Genomic DNA, 15,269 nt, shown 5'->3' with positions numbered 1-15,269 from the left:
CTCACATTATAAGTTCAAGTAACAATTGAAATACTTCTCAATCACTCTAGTTGAACGTCTTATACCGGTGAGATACATTGAAAGTCTCAATTCAGCGTCTAACTGCCTGTTTGCCTGGGTAGACAAGGGTTTTGGTCATATCGATTAACCGAAATCAAAGTCCCGTTGGTCTTAACTGCGATTACGACTACAATATAATACCCAAAGACTTGTGAGACAATACTACTTGTTTAATTTTGGTTTGAGATCAGCATAGTCTCTTATATTTCATCCTTGTCTTTCAAGGCCAAATTGTATCCATGCACGTTTCGTACATGAGCCTTAAAATTATCGATGATCTGGTCACTAAAGAGACATCTGGATACCATAGAAACTATCGTAATTTTCTGCCCGTTAATGTAATGTCAGTTTAAATCACTCTCCCTTCTGCAATTCGCCCCGCGACTTCCAGATTTCATACTCGAAGTCGGGTTGAAACTCGGTGTAAAGGGCTTCCTAGGGCAACATACTTAGCAAAATACGATTAAATTTGAATTATAAGAACATACCGGATCAGCGTTTACCTTCGCTGTAAACTCCGCCTCTTTCTCGCCAATAAGAATTTTTGGCAACCCGGTACTTTCAACCATGATTTGCACCTCACATGACTTCTCCATCAGCGTAAATAGATAGGCTGCTTCGTCAACCGTACTTCCAGTCGTTAAAAGTCCATGATTCTGCAGGATAAGTACTCGACTTTTCTCGCCAAGCGCCTGCGCAATCTTGTCGCTCTCGTCCGCCCCCAACACCACACCGCCAAACGATTTGTAAACGGCTTGTGTACCCCAAAAGTTGCAGGTATCCTGGCTGATAATGTCCAGTGGCCTTCCAAATGTAGACCATGCCTTTCCGGCTGGTGAATGCGTATGGCATGCCGCATGGATATCTGGACGAGCTTTGTGAATGGCGCTATGGATCATGAAGCCTGCTGCGTTCACAGCAACTTTGTTCCCTCCAATAACCTGACCGTCCTCATCGATTTGGACCATGTCGCTTGCCTTGAGCATACCGAAGTGTTTTCCAAGTCTTCTTGAAGGTTAGAAAAGAATAAGAAATCGCCAGGCAAAGTAGTAACTTACGGGTTGATCCAGAACGTGTTAGTGTCTACCGGATCACGGACACTTATATGACCACTGGCTCCCTCAGTGAAGCCCTTACGGGCAAACACTCTGAAGGCGCCCGCCATGTGTTCAAGCTGCCATTGTCGCTTTTTCAAGAGGTCCGTAATGTTCGGAATGCCAGGAAACTCATAGCCACCTGTTGCCAGTGCTGCTACACCGGCCGTTTCCGTGGACTTTTCAGCATCAGATTTCACAGGCAAGGATGTTGTCGGCGTAACAGACACAATGTCCTGAGTGATGGTAGTAGTAGTCGACATGTTGAAGGTATGTGTCAGAATCTGTTGATGGCTGGATCATTCGTTGTCGTGTCTAGGACCTCATTGATATGAACTATGCCATTCTCTCATTGCAGGGGACGTATCTTATCAAATAGTGCACTACTCGACTTCTAACTCTGGTGTGGATTGTTATTTCATCAGTCGCCGAGCAAAGTCCCCTCCAGCTTGTGGTGAAACCCCTACTATCAATCTCCACAATAGTCAGCTTCATCGAAACTGAGCTTCGCTGTCGGCTTCCCTCTTGTTATCTCCGTTGTCTCATGCCCCGCTTTAGCTATCATAAACTTTTCCGGCTTGGGACAAGCAGCTGATAAGCGTATCGTAACCCAGTTTTTCCCCGCGTCTATCCCCAGCAGGTCAAGGTTACTGGAAAGAAAACAGGGATACTACGGGTTTCCGGTGGACTGTGGCCATGGTCTTCTCGCTCTGAACTTCCCATTGCTGTTTTTGATAGGAAAACTCAACTTCCCTCAACCACTGCAACGAATACTAGCCAGCGACTCGATGGCCTTCTCGACTCGTTCCATCAACCCAAGACGCAAACGCACCAAAACTTTCACCGGGTGTTGGACGTGCCGGGCGCGGAAAGTTAAATGCGATGAGACTAGACCCCACTGTCACCAATGCCGTAGAAAGGGCCTGCAATGCGAGGGCTACGATGCTCGGCTACAGTGGCTGCCTCCCGATACTGGATTTCTTCCAAACACGTGTCTATCACGACCCGAACCAACTGTCGGTGGGTCTTTAAGACGACAGGTTTCTATCTGTGGGTCACAATCCTTGACGTACACAGCATGAGAAGAGACTAACAATATCTCAGCACCTCCTCAAACTGTCCTCACGTGGGGCCAAGTTGAAGATATACTGAGACTTCTCGAGTTTGAATCTTCCCAATGCGAAGATGTATGTTTCAATATTCAAAACTTCGGGGTATTCAATGCCAGTCAGACACCAGAGACTTCTTTTCTGAACTGGATAGCACCTCGGACCACCATTCTGAATGATCGACCCGAAATAGTGCCGCAGGACCAAACAGCCAGGCCTGAGCCAGTACACCATTCTCATTCCCCAGATGTATTGACATCCGAACTCTCGTCACTATTTTCATCGCCGTCATTCTCCGAAGAGGCAGCTGCGTGGGAGTTATGCAATTTGCATGGGCACCTTTCACCATCAGAAGTCTCCTTGAATGATCTCAGCGCCGCCGTGCCATCCAGCGAGTTTGACAGTTCCGAAGCGTCTGCCATCGTTACAATATCTTCATCCAGAAGTCAAGGTCCCAATGATGAGACATCCTCGTCGCCTACTTGCCCGTTAGCCTCTCTACTACCTAGCCAGGAACGTTTTCTCATGCATCACTACATGCACAGAGTTGTCAATATCTTTTGTGTTATTGACAACGCCAAAAGTCCTTGGAAGACAATCCACCTTCCCCGGGCCATCCAAGGTGCCGGTGAGCTGAGTATTATGGGGACAACATCTAGAATTCGGAGCGCGTTAAGAAACGCTCTGCTCTCAATCAGTGCTTATTACTTTTCCAACGTTCAGGGCTCGCATCCTCACCAGGATGGGGCGGATGAATGGGTCGAGGCAGCCACCCGATACCGCTACAACGCAATCGGGCTGCTTAAGAAAGCAGTAGAAGCCGATCTATATTCACCAGAAAAGCCGAAGTACAAGGAATATCTTGCAACTATGTTGTCAATGATAACGATCAATGCAAGTTTCCTTCACTATTACGTCTCATCTTTGTATACTTATATCTGTATCAGGTCATGTCTGGAGATACAAGCACTTGTGGAGTCCACTTAGATGGCGCTAAACAGTTAATCAGCCATATGGGCCAGGGAAAGCCTAGGCTTTCGGGGAAGGCCCGAGCCCTTCATCGGATTTACTTCTATCTTCGAGTCATTTTCGAAAGCACAGCAATGCGCAGAAACATTGACTCTGGTCATTCCCCAACTCCAAACACTCTTGGAATGTCTCAGTCAATGCCTTCGGATATCCAACAGTGTGATTTTATTGAAGAAGAGGATTTCCCCGCTCCCTCTGGTGCCATGCAGGCAGTAAGTGAAATGGCTACATACGAGTGTATCTACGGCATACCTCAGAGTCTTCTAGTCCTTCTGAGAGACACTACCAACCTCATAAATCAAGTGGAAGATGCAAGGAATGCAAGTGGGTCCACATCTATCCCGGAAGACTTGGGAAGGTTATGTGACAGCATAGAGAAAGACATATTTGACTGGCCTTTAGAGAAAAAACTGGCTCGATACCGCCGGACCAGTATCGGAACCAGTTTTCAAATCATCCATCACCAAACGTCATCATTTCACAATGCTCTCATAATATACTTTTCACAGAACATAAGACTTCTCAGCTACCGTTATCTCCGGCCATATGTGGAATCGGTACTGGGTAGTATCGAAGCAATTGAGGCAATCAAGTCTGAGACAAAGCTTCTAGCTGCGCCACTCTTCTGGCCAGCTTTCATTGCGGCGACAGAAGCATTTGACGGACATCTTCAAGACAGATTTCGGCAATGGTACGAGAAGGTTGCAGTGTACGGCATAAAAGCGGTGAGGACAGGGTCGCAGGTAGTATATCGAGTTTGGGAAAGGGGCCCATCTTCCGATGGCCGGAATACCAGCTTATGGCGGTCCGTAATTGATCAAACTGGGGATACACTGATGCTTACGTAGCATGTCATAGACCATTTATGATGTATGTTATGATAACCACTAGTGTTCCTAAAGCTTGTTCCCTTGGATATGCTGTTACTACGAGTGAGGAAATCAAGCAACTCACATCGACGATGCAACATTGCACAAAATAGCCGACATGAGGAACGGATACCGTTAATTGGAACTAAGTTACAGCCAGTCATTGACCCACCAAGAATATCGAGAATGTAAGTAAGGATAACTTCGTTTTCGCCGCTCCATAGCATGAGGCAAGATAAAGGAAGATTTTACAATTAACCTAGTGCTTGAAACGGATGTCTTTCCTGTTGCTACCTTCGTCTTTCGTGGTATCGAGGTAATGAGTTCTCTCCTAGAGGAAGCATTGTTAGTCATGAAAACAATGATCTATGCATTGTGACTTGCCTCTTCTGTCATGGCGCTCCACTCCTTCTCCCTCTTCTTGTTGCACCACATGTAAAATAACTTCGCAATGAGGTAGACGAAGATGTTCATACAGCAGATTCCGATGAGAACCCGGTTACCACGTCGATCTGTTCACCAAGACCGGGTCAGTTAATATCGAACACCGTACTAAGGTCTTGATTAGACTCACACTCTGGCTTATCATCTTCTCGATAGATGTTAGAGTAGATAACACGGGCAAGCTGAACCATCATGCTGTTACACAGTTAGTGACATGTTGTGTTACGATCTGCTAAGAGGGGTGGTTTTACTTGTACAAAGCTGCCGAAACAGCTCTTGTGCGAACCGAGTGGGAATTTCGAGAGGCCCAAGAAACGTGCATTGCATGCGCTAATCATGTTTGTTAGATCCAGAAGTCTTAGACAAGATTAAATCATAGGTAACTTACGTGAAGGATACGACAAGAGAACTGTAACGACAGCATATTGAGCCCAAGGACTGGCGTCGCTTGGCAGAAGAGCCATTGCAATCAAGTTGGGCAAGTACCATAACTGGGTAAACGCGCCGAACAAGGCCCTGGAGTCCCAGATCTCGGACAGATAAGTCATGATGAGCATGAAGATGGCGCCAAGGAACTGTGGGGGGATGCTAAGCAAGTTGGTATCGTTTGTGTTGAACCCCAAATTTCGAAGGCTCAAAGTGAGGTATTGGTCAGGGGGTCCGGCTGGAATCTCCCAAAGTAGACCAAAGATGTAGATTGGCCAGAGTTCCCAGTCAGCTAGGGACTTGAGGAGAAGTTTGGGCGTAATTGCCTGGCGGTTATGCATGTCGCACTTGGAGGGATCGTCGCGAAGAATTCGATTGACTAGAATTTTCTCCTCGCGCTCGTCAAACCAACCCTGGGGTCGCCACCAAGCGCGCGTCTGAGTTGGCGAGGCAGCCATGGCAAACCAGGACCATATACTGATCGATAGAGTGATGATGCCCTCTATTAAGAAAAGCCATCTCCAGCCCTCGTTGCCATTGATTCCATCCATGCGAAGAACGCCGAGGGCCAGAAGAGGCGCAACGATGTCCGTGATTCGACGTACAGTCCAAAACATGGCCAGTCGGAAAGGCAGCTCGGTTGACTTAAAGAAGTACGTGAGGTATAGTACTATATCCGGGATGAAACCACCCTGAAGTACACCTAAGAGAGCACGGCAAACCAGAAAGGATGTTCTGCCGCTGAGCCAGAACTGGCATCCGGAAACGATGCTCCAAGAACACATGATAAACGGAATCCAGCGGTCGGGGCCAATCTTCTTACTGACCATTTGCGACGGTAGCTCGGCGCACAAGAATGAAATCTGGAAGACTGTGTTTCCCAAGTTGTAATCGTTCGTGTTCATGCCTAAGTTCTCGAGAAACGATGCAGAGTTTGCCTGGCTCAAGTTTCCACGGGGAAGGTCGAGAGCGAAGAAAGCCACACAAGCCCACAGCGTGATTCTCCAGTCCATTTTCGTTATAAGTGGAAGCTCTTCTCCCCAAGTCCATCTGAATGATGGGTCGAAGCGATGAAGATTCTCATAGCGTGGATGCGGCTGGAAGTATTTGGCGGTCGAGGGATGGTCGTAAACGGAAGGCTGGGTCGCAATGGCGTTCGGGTCATAACCGTCTTTCTTCTTGAAGAAAGACAAAATCGGAATGATTGGGGCATCTTGCTTGCGAAGTTCAGTCTGCTCGCGGAGGATTCGGTTCTTCGTTTGCTCAAGCTCTTCGTCCGTCGGCTCGAATTTGACAATATCGCCAGCCTCTTTCTTGCTCTCCGGGTCCGATGGCGGCGAAGATGACCGCTCGAGGACCTGCTTTTCCGACATTTTTGCTGGTTCCACTGGAAAAGCGCTTCTCAGCAAGAGTTTGATTTTCAAGGGGTCCATTCAACAGAGTCTGAGAGGACCCGGACGGATTTAAAGAAACCATTTCGGCAGAGTAGCACCTTGAGCGAATTGACAGAGTGACTTTTTCGTGCCCAGCCTCACGCAATAGCTTGAACTCCATGCACGCCGAGCTCCAGGGTCGATACCATCACTGCGCGATATTCTCCCTTTTTTACCGAGCAGCTCAAGAGCATATGCTCTATACTCAGGGGAAGACATGGCCAAGGCACCGCAGGATTGGCCATCTGAAGTTTCTTCACTGAGCTCCAGTCGTCCTACTGCGCATCGTACTCGCGGGACCCTTTTCCAAGCCTATTTCACCATCGACTGTGTATAGATTAGGTCCTTGGTAACTCCTTGGCTGTGGCAGTGCTCCGTCCTGGCCATTCACGAATCAGCCGATTGACTGTGAGAAGCGTGGTCGAAACCGTAAGAAAACAGGCAAGTATACAAGAAACTAGGATGATGATGCGATATACCAAGAGAAAGACGTGATCGGCTCGATGGTTAATTTGCAATGACAAGACCAAAAGCGACGGTTGGCGGTTGCTTGGTATTCTTGGTATGTCTTCTTGGCAACTTTGTTTGGGAGATAAGCCATGTACTTATACACGTCTGCCTCCCGATGCCGCAACCAGCCCGCAGAATGACGAATATTAGGAAAAGATTGGATTGAGATCAACTGCTTGACGAAAGCTTTCTACTTGTCGCTATCAATTTACTTTCCTTCGTCATCTCATTGGGGACCATACGATTGGAACGCCTCTGACAAGTATCCTAATTAGGGCGGGGCCTGATGATAGAAGCCAAAACCACAGTAGTCCTCGGGACTTGATTACCCGAGCCTGCACTGGAGGAGTCTTGCTTGGTAGCTGGATGGTGCAGAACAGCCAAGTGAAACAGTGGAATTCAATTTCTTGGCACGAAATCATCAGGTTGCAGAAAACTCATACCGTGATATTTTGATGCATTGGGCATGGCGTTCCTGGCTGATGGTTCCCCAGCCCACAACGCACGCGGTTTCAGCCAATTGGTAGGCATATCTTTCACGCCTTAGCTTCGTCACCAAATTGTAGTGCTACAAGGTAGCTCAGATGCCCTTTGTAGAACCGTCATGCCAATTGATTACCGTTCAATGGTCCTTTACGTTTTAGTACTTAAGAGCTCTACTTCGGGCTCATGTGACTATTAGATTGCCTGATTTATTGGCGAAGTTGATTGTTTTATCCCGTGATCTAGGCTTCAGGGCCTTCCCAATTGCATGCATATCTACACAATCCCTGGAGCATTTAGAGTGGAGGGCCAAACCGAAGCAAGTCAGCACTCATATTCTTTCGCTGATCGGAGGAATATGTCGAGCAATTTTAGTAATCGCATGCCTCCGCCACAAATGAAATTGATATTCAGCGGCTGACATAACATACGGTCGAAATTCAAGAGGTGAGTTGAGCACCCAGATTTTCATAGTAAACACCACATGAGTTCAAAGAGAGAAACGTCACAGGTCGACTATGAGAGAGCCTACTACGTCCGGTTCTCGAAATTCATGTTTCGTTTCGACATTCATCGTCTTATAGCGCTCAACGTATGAATTCTACTCAAGAATCCGCTTCAACCCCTTATGCAGTATGTTCCGCTTTTGAATATGGATTATCATTATCGCTCAATATTACTCCTGACGACTTTCACCAGACCAAAAAGGAAGTCCAGCTTGCGATCTGAGCGTTCCGTAAAGTGCTGCACCATCTAAATTCTCTCCTCCATAGGCCTTGGCGCTGAGCATGTTGTTGGTAGCAATGTCTAACGCCGGCATCCTGACTCCGAGGTCGCTGGCCACTCGCAGCGCATGTTTCGCATCTTTGATCGTATTCGATACGGCAAATCCTGCCCAACCCTCCTTAGGAGCCCAAGAACCACTGGTGAGTCTGCGCGAATAGCTCCCCAAAACTGGTCCAAAGTTTTCGAAAATTAATTCTTCCATAACATTGGTGCCAATGCCGTTTTGTTCGGCCAACACTTGGGTTTCCGCAATTGCTTCGAGGAAAACAACAAGCAGCACGTTGCTATATTTGCACATTAGTGATCATAATTGCGGTTGCTTTTTCATGTAGCCTACATACCCTGTGACTTTCAGCATGGGAGACTTTGTGACATCTTCGCCCATGTTAATGATTTTCCGTCCCATCACATCGAGGACCAGTGGCTCGAGGCGTTCGATCGTGGTTCGTGGGCCAGACATGGCGAAGATCAATCTTCCGGCTTGGGCAACAGGGCTCGCGCCGAAGACAGGCGCGGCGATAAATGTAGCGCCAGCTTTTTTCACCGTCTCTGACAGAGATGCTGCCGTGTCAGGATGAATTGTGGAGCAGTCGATAAAGGTTTTGCCATTGAGGTCAACGCTACTCGCCAGCAGTTCATCAATCAGAGACTGGAGGACAGCATCCGCAGATACCTGGCTCAAACGTTAGATTGAAGTTTCTTCCATATAACTGCCAAAAATAAGGTGCGTTTAGACTGACCATGGTAAAAATATCATCGCATTGCTGTGCCACCTCCACTATGTTGTTCCTCGCGACTGCCCCAGCTTCCACCAAAGCAGCTCCCTTGGACACAGTACGGTTCGAGAAGATCAGATTACTCCCATGCGACTGAAGCTTTTTATGCAGATTTAGGGCCATTGGCAGTCCCATGGAACCGAGGCCATACTGTATCTTGTTTTAGTGATGCATTACTATCGTGGTCGTCGCACTTCTCTACTTACCCAACCGACTGGGTTGATTTTCTGCATATTGACTGATTGTGTATAATCAATGATTTGAATTGCACACTTTGCTGATGTTGTCTTATTCGAGCGGCGAGGTCTTATTTACCAACACTTCAAGTAATGACAGTGCCGCCGTCGGCATGCCATCCGATGTCGCATTTTATCACAAACTGCGCAAACACAATAATGGCTCATCACCGTTTGATGACATGGGTCTTGATTAAGATAAGACGCCATATCGACTAGCTTTCACCTTTTGAAGGTGCCTATCATTTCCATTCGACTGTCGAAGCTGTAGCGATTACGGACCGAAACCCGACGTACACTTGATAAGGATTTTCGGCTGTGTGCTCGGAGCCTTTTTTAAGGTCCCGGAATGGAGTACTTCGGAGGCCAAGCCCGAGTATCACGGAGATAAAGGCCGATGCGGTGCTTAGTCATTAAAGATCATGCTGTTAGGCAACCCCGGCTATTGGGCCGAGGACCAGCACGGAACACTCCCGATCTTATCTTCCGCCACAAACTTGTCCAATATCTCCGAATGCTTATCGACCATGACATTCGGGGTAATCTATGAAAGCAGTAGTCAGATTGAGTAGTGTTTTATTGCAGAAGGTGGATACATTATATCTTTTATTTAGTTAATTTTAATGATTATCAAGACACTACCAGTGAAAACAATAAAGTTCTAAGTTTTGGTATCAGAAGGGTACTAAACAATAGGTGATAAACGCCGACGCTTCATTTTAAAAACACTAGTGTTGGTATCACTGGACACCCGGACGGGTGGTAATTCAAGCGTAAGCAACGAAAGGTCAAAACTGGTACTACATTCTGGTGGGTGTATGTGTGTGTAAGTAGACAGGTTGGCGGCAGCAGCATTAGTGAAGATATCGCTGTTGGCAGCCCGGAGGTTGGATCTCCGGGTTCCGCTGCCGCGGCCGTTGCCGTGGCCGACTGCTGCTGCTGCTAGCCGGCTCCCTGTATTCTGGCTGAGTAATACAACAACTGAATCTCTCTAGGAGTATCGATGGGAGGTATCAGCTTCATACTGTGCCAAAGCTTAGGCAAGGTGGCTGAATAGGTGGGGCCAGCTGCCACAGAGACAAGTAAAGCAAAAGGAAGCGGTACGGAGCTTAAGGTTGAGTCTAGTAATTGCAATGAGGATTCCTAGCAAGCTGCACTTAGCAAAACACACCAGACGCTCCGTCAATTACACAAGAAAGTAGATTTGAGGCCTCTCTAGTATCTTGATACCAAACAGACCATCTTGACAGTTAGTTGTTATCCGTATGGTGACGGTGCCGCTCTCGCTGTCATCCGTGGCCGCGTAGCGCCATTTGTCATCTTGGTCCATAGGCTCGAGGCCGGCCTTAAGCTTCGCAAAGTCGGCGTCGCTGATACTAAGACCCCACAGGGCGGTGGCGGACGCCGGCATGATTGGGATACGGTACATTGTTGTCTGTATTTTAATGCTTTGTTTTGCGCGTGAGCACCAGGTCACCCCGGCTGGGTTTCTGATGTTTGGCACGCACCTCCGATTGTTGTGGGGACAGGCTCTCGTAGAACTTGATTGAAACTGGGAAGAATAGAGGGCACGTCGTATGTTAATTTTCGTGGTCGCGTTGTACTTGGTTATCCGTAGCATGTTCAGTTGAAGTTGAGAAATCCGAGTATGCTTATAGTTGACATCGATAGCGGTGAGCTCTCCGATGCCTGACCGTGACGTAATCAGGTCGCTTGGTGCCTAGGAGGTTTGAAAACAAAAACACCACGATAGATACACCTTGCTGTAGGCAGGCGCTTACGACCCCCATGACTGCGTTCGGAGACAAACAACCAACCAACAAACCAGCCAACCATTCTTGACTTACTTTGCAACCCAACAGAGCGTCTACGGGTTCAATGAATCATATTAGAGGACGGCCAGGTTAAACTGCACTGCCATCCCCTGGTGGGAACGGCCAATCATGGCGAAAATAATCCTGTTTGAGCCTGAAGCGGGGGAGCCTTACTGGTTTCAGTCCCCAAGTGGTTAGTGCCAAGGACCACGGCGACATGAGGCATTCTGGAGAGGCTATGGTAACTTGTCCCCAAGTGTATAGAGCCTCTACCAGTTATCACGGGAAGCTGTATGAAAGCACGGGATAGCTGTTGTCTGTAACTTGGCTCTCTAGGCAGACAGAGCCAAGTATCACGGCGAAAAAAGTCATGGTGGGGATGTTACGTTCGCTTCTGTCATGTTTCTGAAGGAGGATATGTAGTTTTGGTCTCGAAAAGAGATGTCGCCGAATTGGATTTCTTGTTGTTGTCCTTGTAGAATCAAATGAAATCTGACGATATCTATGAATAGGACCTAACAATGCCCAAGACACCAGGAAAAATAACGCATGTATGAAGTTGCTGCTCTCGTCCTCTTTGGTCAATCACCTAGGACATCAGTAACCAACAAACCAACAACACACACTTTAGACATTCTCCCATCTTTCACACCCCCAAACTACCCCCCACCCACCAAAAGACTAATCATAATAACCCGACACATCCAATTCGCAAGCACTAGTACAAGATGTTTGCCTCTTCATTTTCCGTCATTCTCGCCCTGCTGGCATCGGCGGTGAGCGCCGTCACTCTATCGAGAGAAAAACCGCAGTGTCTCATTGCAACATCTATCTTCCACTTCAATTCTCTCAAAAATCTGTGCAGGTGGTTGACATATTCACCATCTTAGACTTATCAGCAATCTGCTATTGGTGGGAGATCGGCGATCACCTGCTGTGGAGAGGTTTCCGCCCAAAATTTCGTATTCATTCATGATTCCGTTGGTCATGTTGACTATAGAGAAGTAGAATAAGTGTTTGCCTGGTGATGGCCTGGTGGCTTCAACAAACCCACTATAGTACACGACAAGGGGCCTGGCTGTATGGCCTCGTCACGCAAAATAGACCAGTTCAAAACTTTCAGCCTAGGAAGTGTTCCACAACAACATCAACTCAGGAGAAGCTCTTTCTATAATTAAATTTAGGCTTTTAGCAAAGATCAATTCCTGCTCATGGTGTGCTTCGGGCTGCCGGATCTAACAGGGTCTAGATGTGTCGTTGTTGTGCGGCTTCTGCGACAGATAAAACCGACTAACGTCTTTCTCAGAGGCACGGGATATACCCTTTCATTCAAAAGATTAGCGATATGGAAGTAGGAAGTTCGCCTTGGGGATAGTCTGAAGTTTCGTTCAAAAGAGAGCACAATCTTACGTACTAATAAAGTATGTCTCTGGAGTGGTGTTTGCAGTTTCTGCCCGAAGAAAAATATTCCAGTGAATCATAATTCATGATGCCAACCTATGTAAGCTAATTAATCTTTCGAGAGCCCGGGTGTGATTGTTTGGCACGATGTTACATCGATAGCCATATCCCAGAGTGGTGCAGACACCTTCCATTTCAAGCCCAGTAGGTGATCTTGGCAAAGAACTTACCCCCGTTCATTGAACCATACATAGTAACCCTCCCCCCGGGCTGATTTCCCTTAAAAGCAGCTCACTTGACGCATCAATCTGGGCACCTCGTATTGCATGTTATGTTTCAACTGATGCAATGGCTAACAAAAATGACAAAATATAGCACGAAGAATGATCCAACACTACATAAAGATTCCCAATCGCCTTTTCCTGTGAATCGCATCCTGAACCAGGCATCATTCAACGATTTGTCACAATGGTGTTTACAACCAAGTTAGCATGTGCCCTGGGCATCGCCATTGCGGCTTTTGCGGTGCCTGGTGCTGCTGTACCTTATCCTCACAAACTAGAGAGCAGGGCGGCTGTTCCTGGAAAATGGATCGTCACGCTGAAGCCTGGCCTTGACAAAAGAGACATCGACGAACATATCAGCTGGGTTGATACGGCATACAAGCGGAGCTTGTCACGTCGCCAAACAGCTGGCATCGAGAGGACATTTGGAATAGGCAGTTTCCATGCGTATACCGGAGAATTCGACGACGAGGTGGTTGCTGAAATTGAAGCCAAGAATGAGGTATGCTGATGAATTTTTTGGCAATGCGCCTGATTAGTGGAGCTGATATGACACTAAAGGTCATTTCTATTGAACCCGATTATGAAGCCTCGCTTACGGCGCTCACTGAAGTCGGCGACCAGCCTTGGGGGTTGGCCAGTATCTCATCGCGCACCAAACTTTCCAGCGCCGATCTGGACCATCAGACCTATGTCTACGACTCGAGCGCAGGTACAGGGACGTTTGCATATGTTCTTGACTCGGGCATCCGTGTCTCGCATCCAGACTTTCAAGGGCGTGCGATCAAAGGCCACAATGTATGGCCTGAAATCGCATTCGACGATGATTTCGGCCACGGCACGCATGTTGCGGGCACTATCGGGTCTTTGAGATTTGGCGTCGCCAAGAACGCCACAATCGTCGATGTGAAGACTACTCGAAGCGTTTACACTACAACTGCCAAAATTATTGAGGCACTGGAGTGGTCTGTCCAGAATATTACCAACACTCCTGGGCGGGCAGGCAAATCCGTTATTAGCATGAGCTTGGGTGAGTTTACTACCGTGTGCATCGAAGAGCAGAGCTGACCAAGTAGCCACTGCCGTGTCAACCGCTTTGAATAATGCCGTCGACGCAGCAACGGCTCTTGGGGTTTTCGTGGTTGTCGGCGCTGGCAACGACGGAGCAGACGCTTCCAGCAAGTCGCCAGCGAGCGCCCCAACTGCTTTCACCGTCGGTGCTGTCGCCATTGACAACTCCAAGCCAACTTGGAGCAACTTTGGTCCCCTGGTAGACATCTTCGCAGCAGGAGTCGATGTCAGATCAACTTCTCTTTACCAGGATGGTACAGAACTGCTGTCGGGGACGTCAATGTCCACGCCGCATATCTCTGGGCTTGCTTTGTATCTGAAGGCTTTGGAAGGGTCTGCACTGGATTCGCCAGCGGCTATCGGAGCCCGCATCAAGGCGCTTGCCACGAAGGACGTCATCGTCAACGTTGGGACTGGTAGTCCCAACTTGCTTGCCTACAATGGGAATGGTCGACGTTGAACTTTGGGATGGCCTTCGATTCAGATCAACCCTTGAATCTTATTTCAGGGTCGGATGCACGAGCTATTGTCTCAAGGTGTATTTAGACAGCAGGGAATATTATTCCAGTAGTGGATGTCGTAGCAGCGTGTGAATTTCTTCCTTGTGAATAAACGTATATTCTGGTTTTCTAGTGGCCTCACAGGCATCCAATCATCCTGACACACCTAATTAACCGTGGCTTCGTGAGATTTCAGTTTGGTGAACCCTCCCGACATCTGGCCTTGCTTGTTCCGCAGTCGCTTGCAGCTCCATACGAGCAGCAGCCGCCGCTGGGATTGCACTCGAAAGCATGGGTCAAAACGCGTTTGGTCTTGATAGCATATGTCCCTGCTCCGACGACACAATTGCCACAGTACACGCCTTGAGTGAGACCGCTTACACACTTGCAGCCATTAGAAGTGCAAGCACGCTTCGAAAGCTCGGCGGAAAGAGGTGCGGGGGCCTGCACAGATAGGCCATGCGCTGTCGCAAGAACAACCGACACCAGTGTAACGATGCTCTTAAGCTGCATTGTTTGATATGGTATGAAGGGATTCTGGTAGAACGTTAGCATCCTCGATGTATTCCAAGTTTCATATAGGCAGGATCACTTCTTCTTTCTTATGAAGGCCGATAATGCGATGCCTACCGTTATCGTGAGTGAGTGATTTCCAATGATGGATTACGCAGAAAGAATTTTCCTTAGGAGAGAAGCACGAGGGAAGCATATATCACCGCCATTTTATATGTCGTTGACATCCTTTTGAATCAACTGGCTTTGTTTTTTTGAATACAAAATTCAAAGCTCGCCGCAATAATATGTCCGTCTGACAGCTACGGATGTAACGTAGCGAAGCGAGCCAGTGGTTTGACAGTTCTGGTAGTGGATCGCTGCAAAATGCCACTAGTTCCTGCCCGCTATTGCCCAACTTGCTTCTATCAGGCCATATATGTGCATCTTTG

At 47.8% G+C, this 15,269-nt stretch overlaps 5 protein-coding genes across 5 annotated transcripts; 1 reads left to right on the top strand and 4 right to left on the bottom strand.

Annotated features, from left to right (window-relative positions):
* Nucleotides 1-414: 414 nt before the first annotated feature.
* On the bottom strand, nt 415-1,417 carry EsH8_II_000591 (uncharacterized protein; the record flags this gene model as incomplete). Its single annotated transcript, XM_083263889.1, has 3 exons — nt 415-495; nt 549-1,065; nt 1,119-1,417. The coding sequence occupies 3 exons, from the start codon at nt 1,415-1,417 to the stop codon at nt 415-417; spliced, it is 897 nt and encodes a 298-aa protein (XP_083121211.1).
* Nucleotides 1,418-4,527: 3,110 nt separating this feature from the next.
* EsH8_II_000590 (uncharacterized protein) lies at nt 4,528-6,404 on the bottom strand (the record flags this gene model as incomplete). The annotated part of the gene is made up of 2 exons (XM_083263888.1): nt 4,528-4,673; nt 4,994-6,404. 2 exons carry the CDS (start codon nt 6,402-6,404, stop codon nt 4,528-4,530), a joined length of 1,557 nt encoding a protein of 518 aa, XP_083121210.1.
* A 1,729-nt stretch (nt 6,405-8,133) lies between these two features.
* Nucleotides 8,134-9,252, bottom strand: EsH8_II_000589 (NAD(P)-dependent oxidoreductase; the record flags this gene model as incomplete). Its single annotated transcript, XM_083263887.1, has 4 exons — nt 8,134-8,527; nt 8,585-8,916; nt 8,984-9,169; nt 9,226-9,252. The coding sequence occupies 4 exons, from the start codon at nt 9,250-9,252 to the stop codon at nt 8,134-8,136; spliced, it is 939 nt and encodes a 312-aa protein (XP_083121209.1).
* Nucleotides 9,253-10,441: 1,189 nt separating this feature from the next.
* Nucleotides 10,442-10,684, bottom strand: EsH8_II_000588 (uncharacterized protein; the record flags this gene model as incomplete). The annotated part of the gene is made up of 1 exon (XM_083263886.1): nt 10,442-10,684. One exon carries the CDS (start codon nt 10,682-10,684, stop codon nt 10,442-10,444), a length of 243 nt encoding a protein of 80 aa, XP_083121208.1.
* A 2,254-nt stretch (nt 10,685-12,938) lies between these two features.
* On the top strand, nt 12,939-14,285 carry EsH8_II_000587 (S8 family peptidase; the record flags this gene model as incomplete). Its single annotated transcript, XM_083263885.1, has 3 exons — nt 12,939-13,256; nt 13,316-13,784; nt 13,831-14,285. 3 exons carry the CDS (start codon nt 12,939-12,941, stop codon nt 14,283-14,285), a joined length of 1,242 nt encoding a protein of 413 aa, XP_083121207.1.
* Nucleotides 14,286-15,269: the final 984 nt, after the last annotated feature.

This window comes from Colletotrichum jinshuiense, chromosome 2, assembly GCF_051148585.1.
Source record: "Colletotrichum jinshuiense chromosome 2, complete sequence".
In the NCBI taxonomy this organism is placed as follows: Eukaryota; Fungi; Ascomycota; class Sordariomycetes; order Glomerellales; family Glomerellaceae; genus Colletotrichum; species Colletotrichum jinshuiense.
This window is presented reverse-complemented; position numbering and strand designations above follow the sequence as displayed.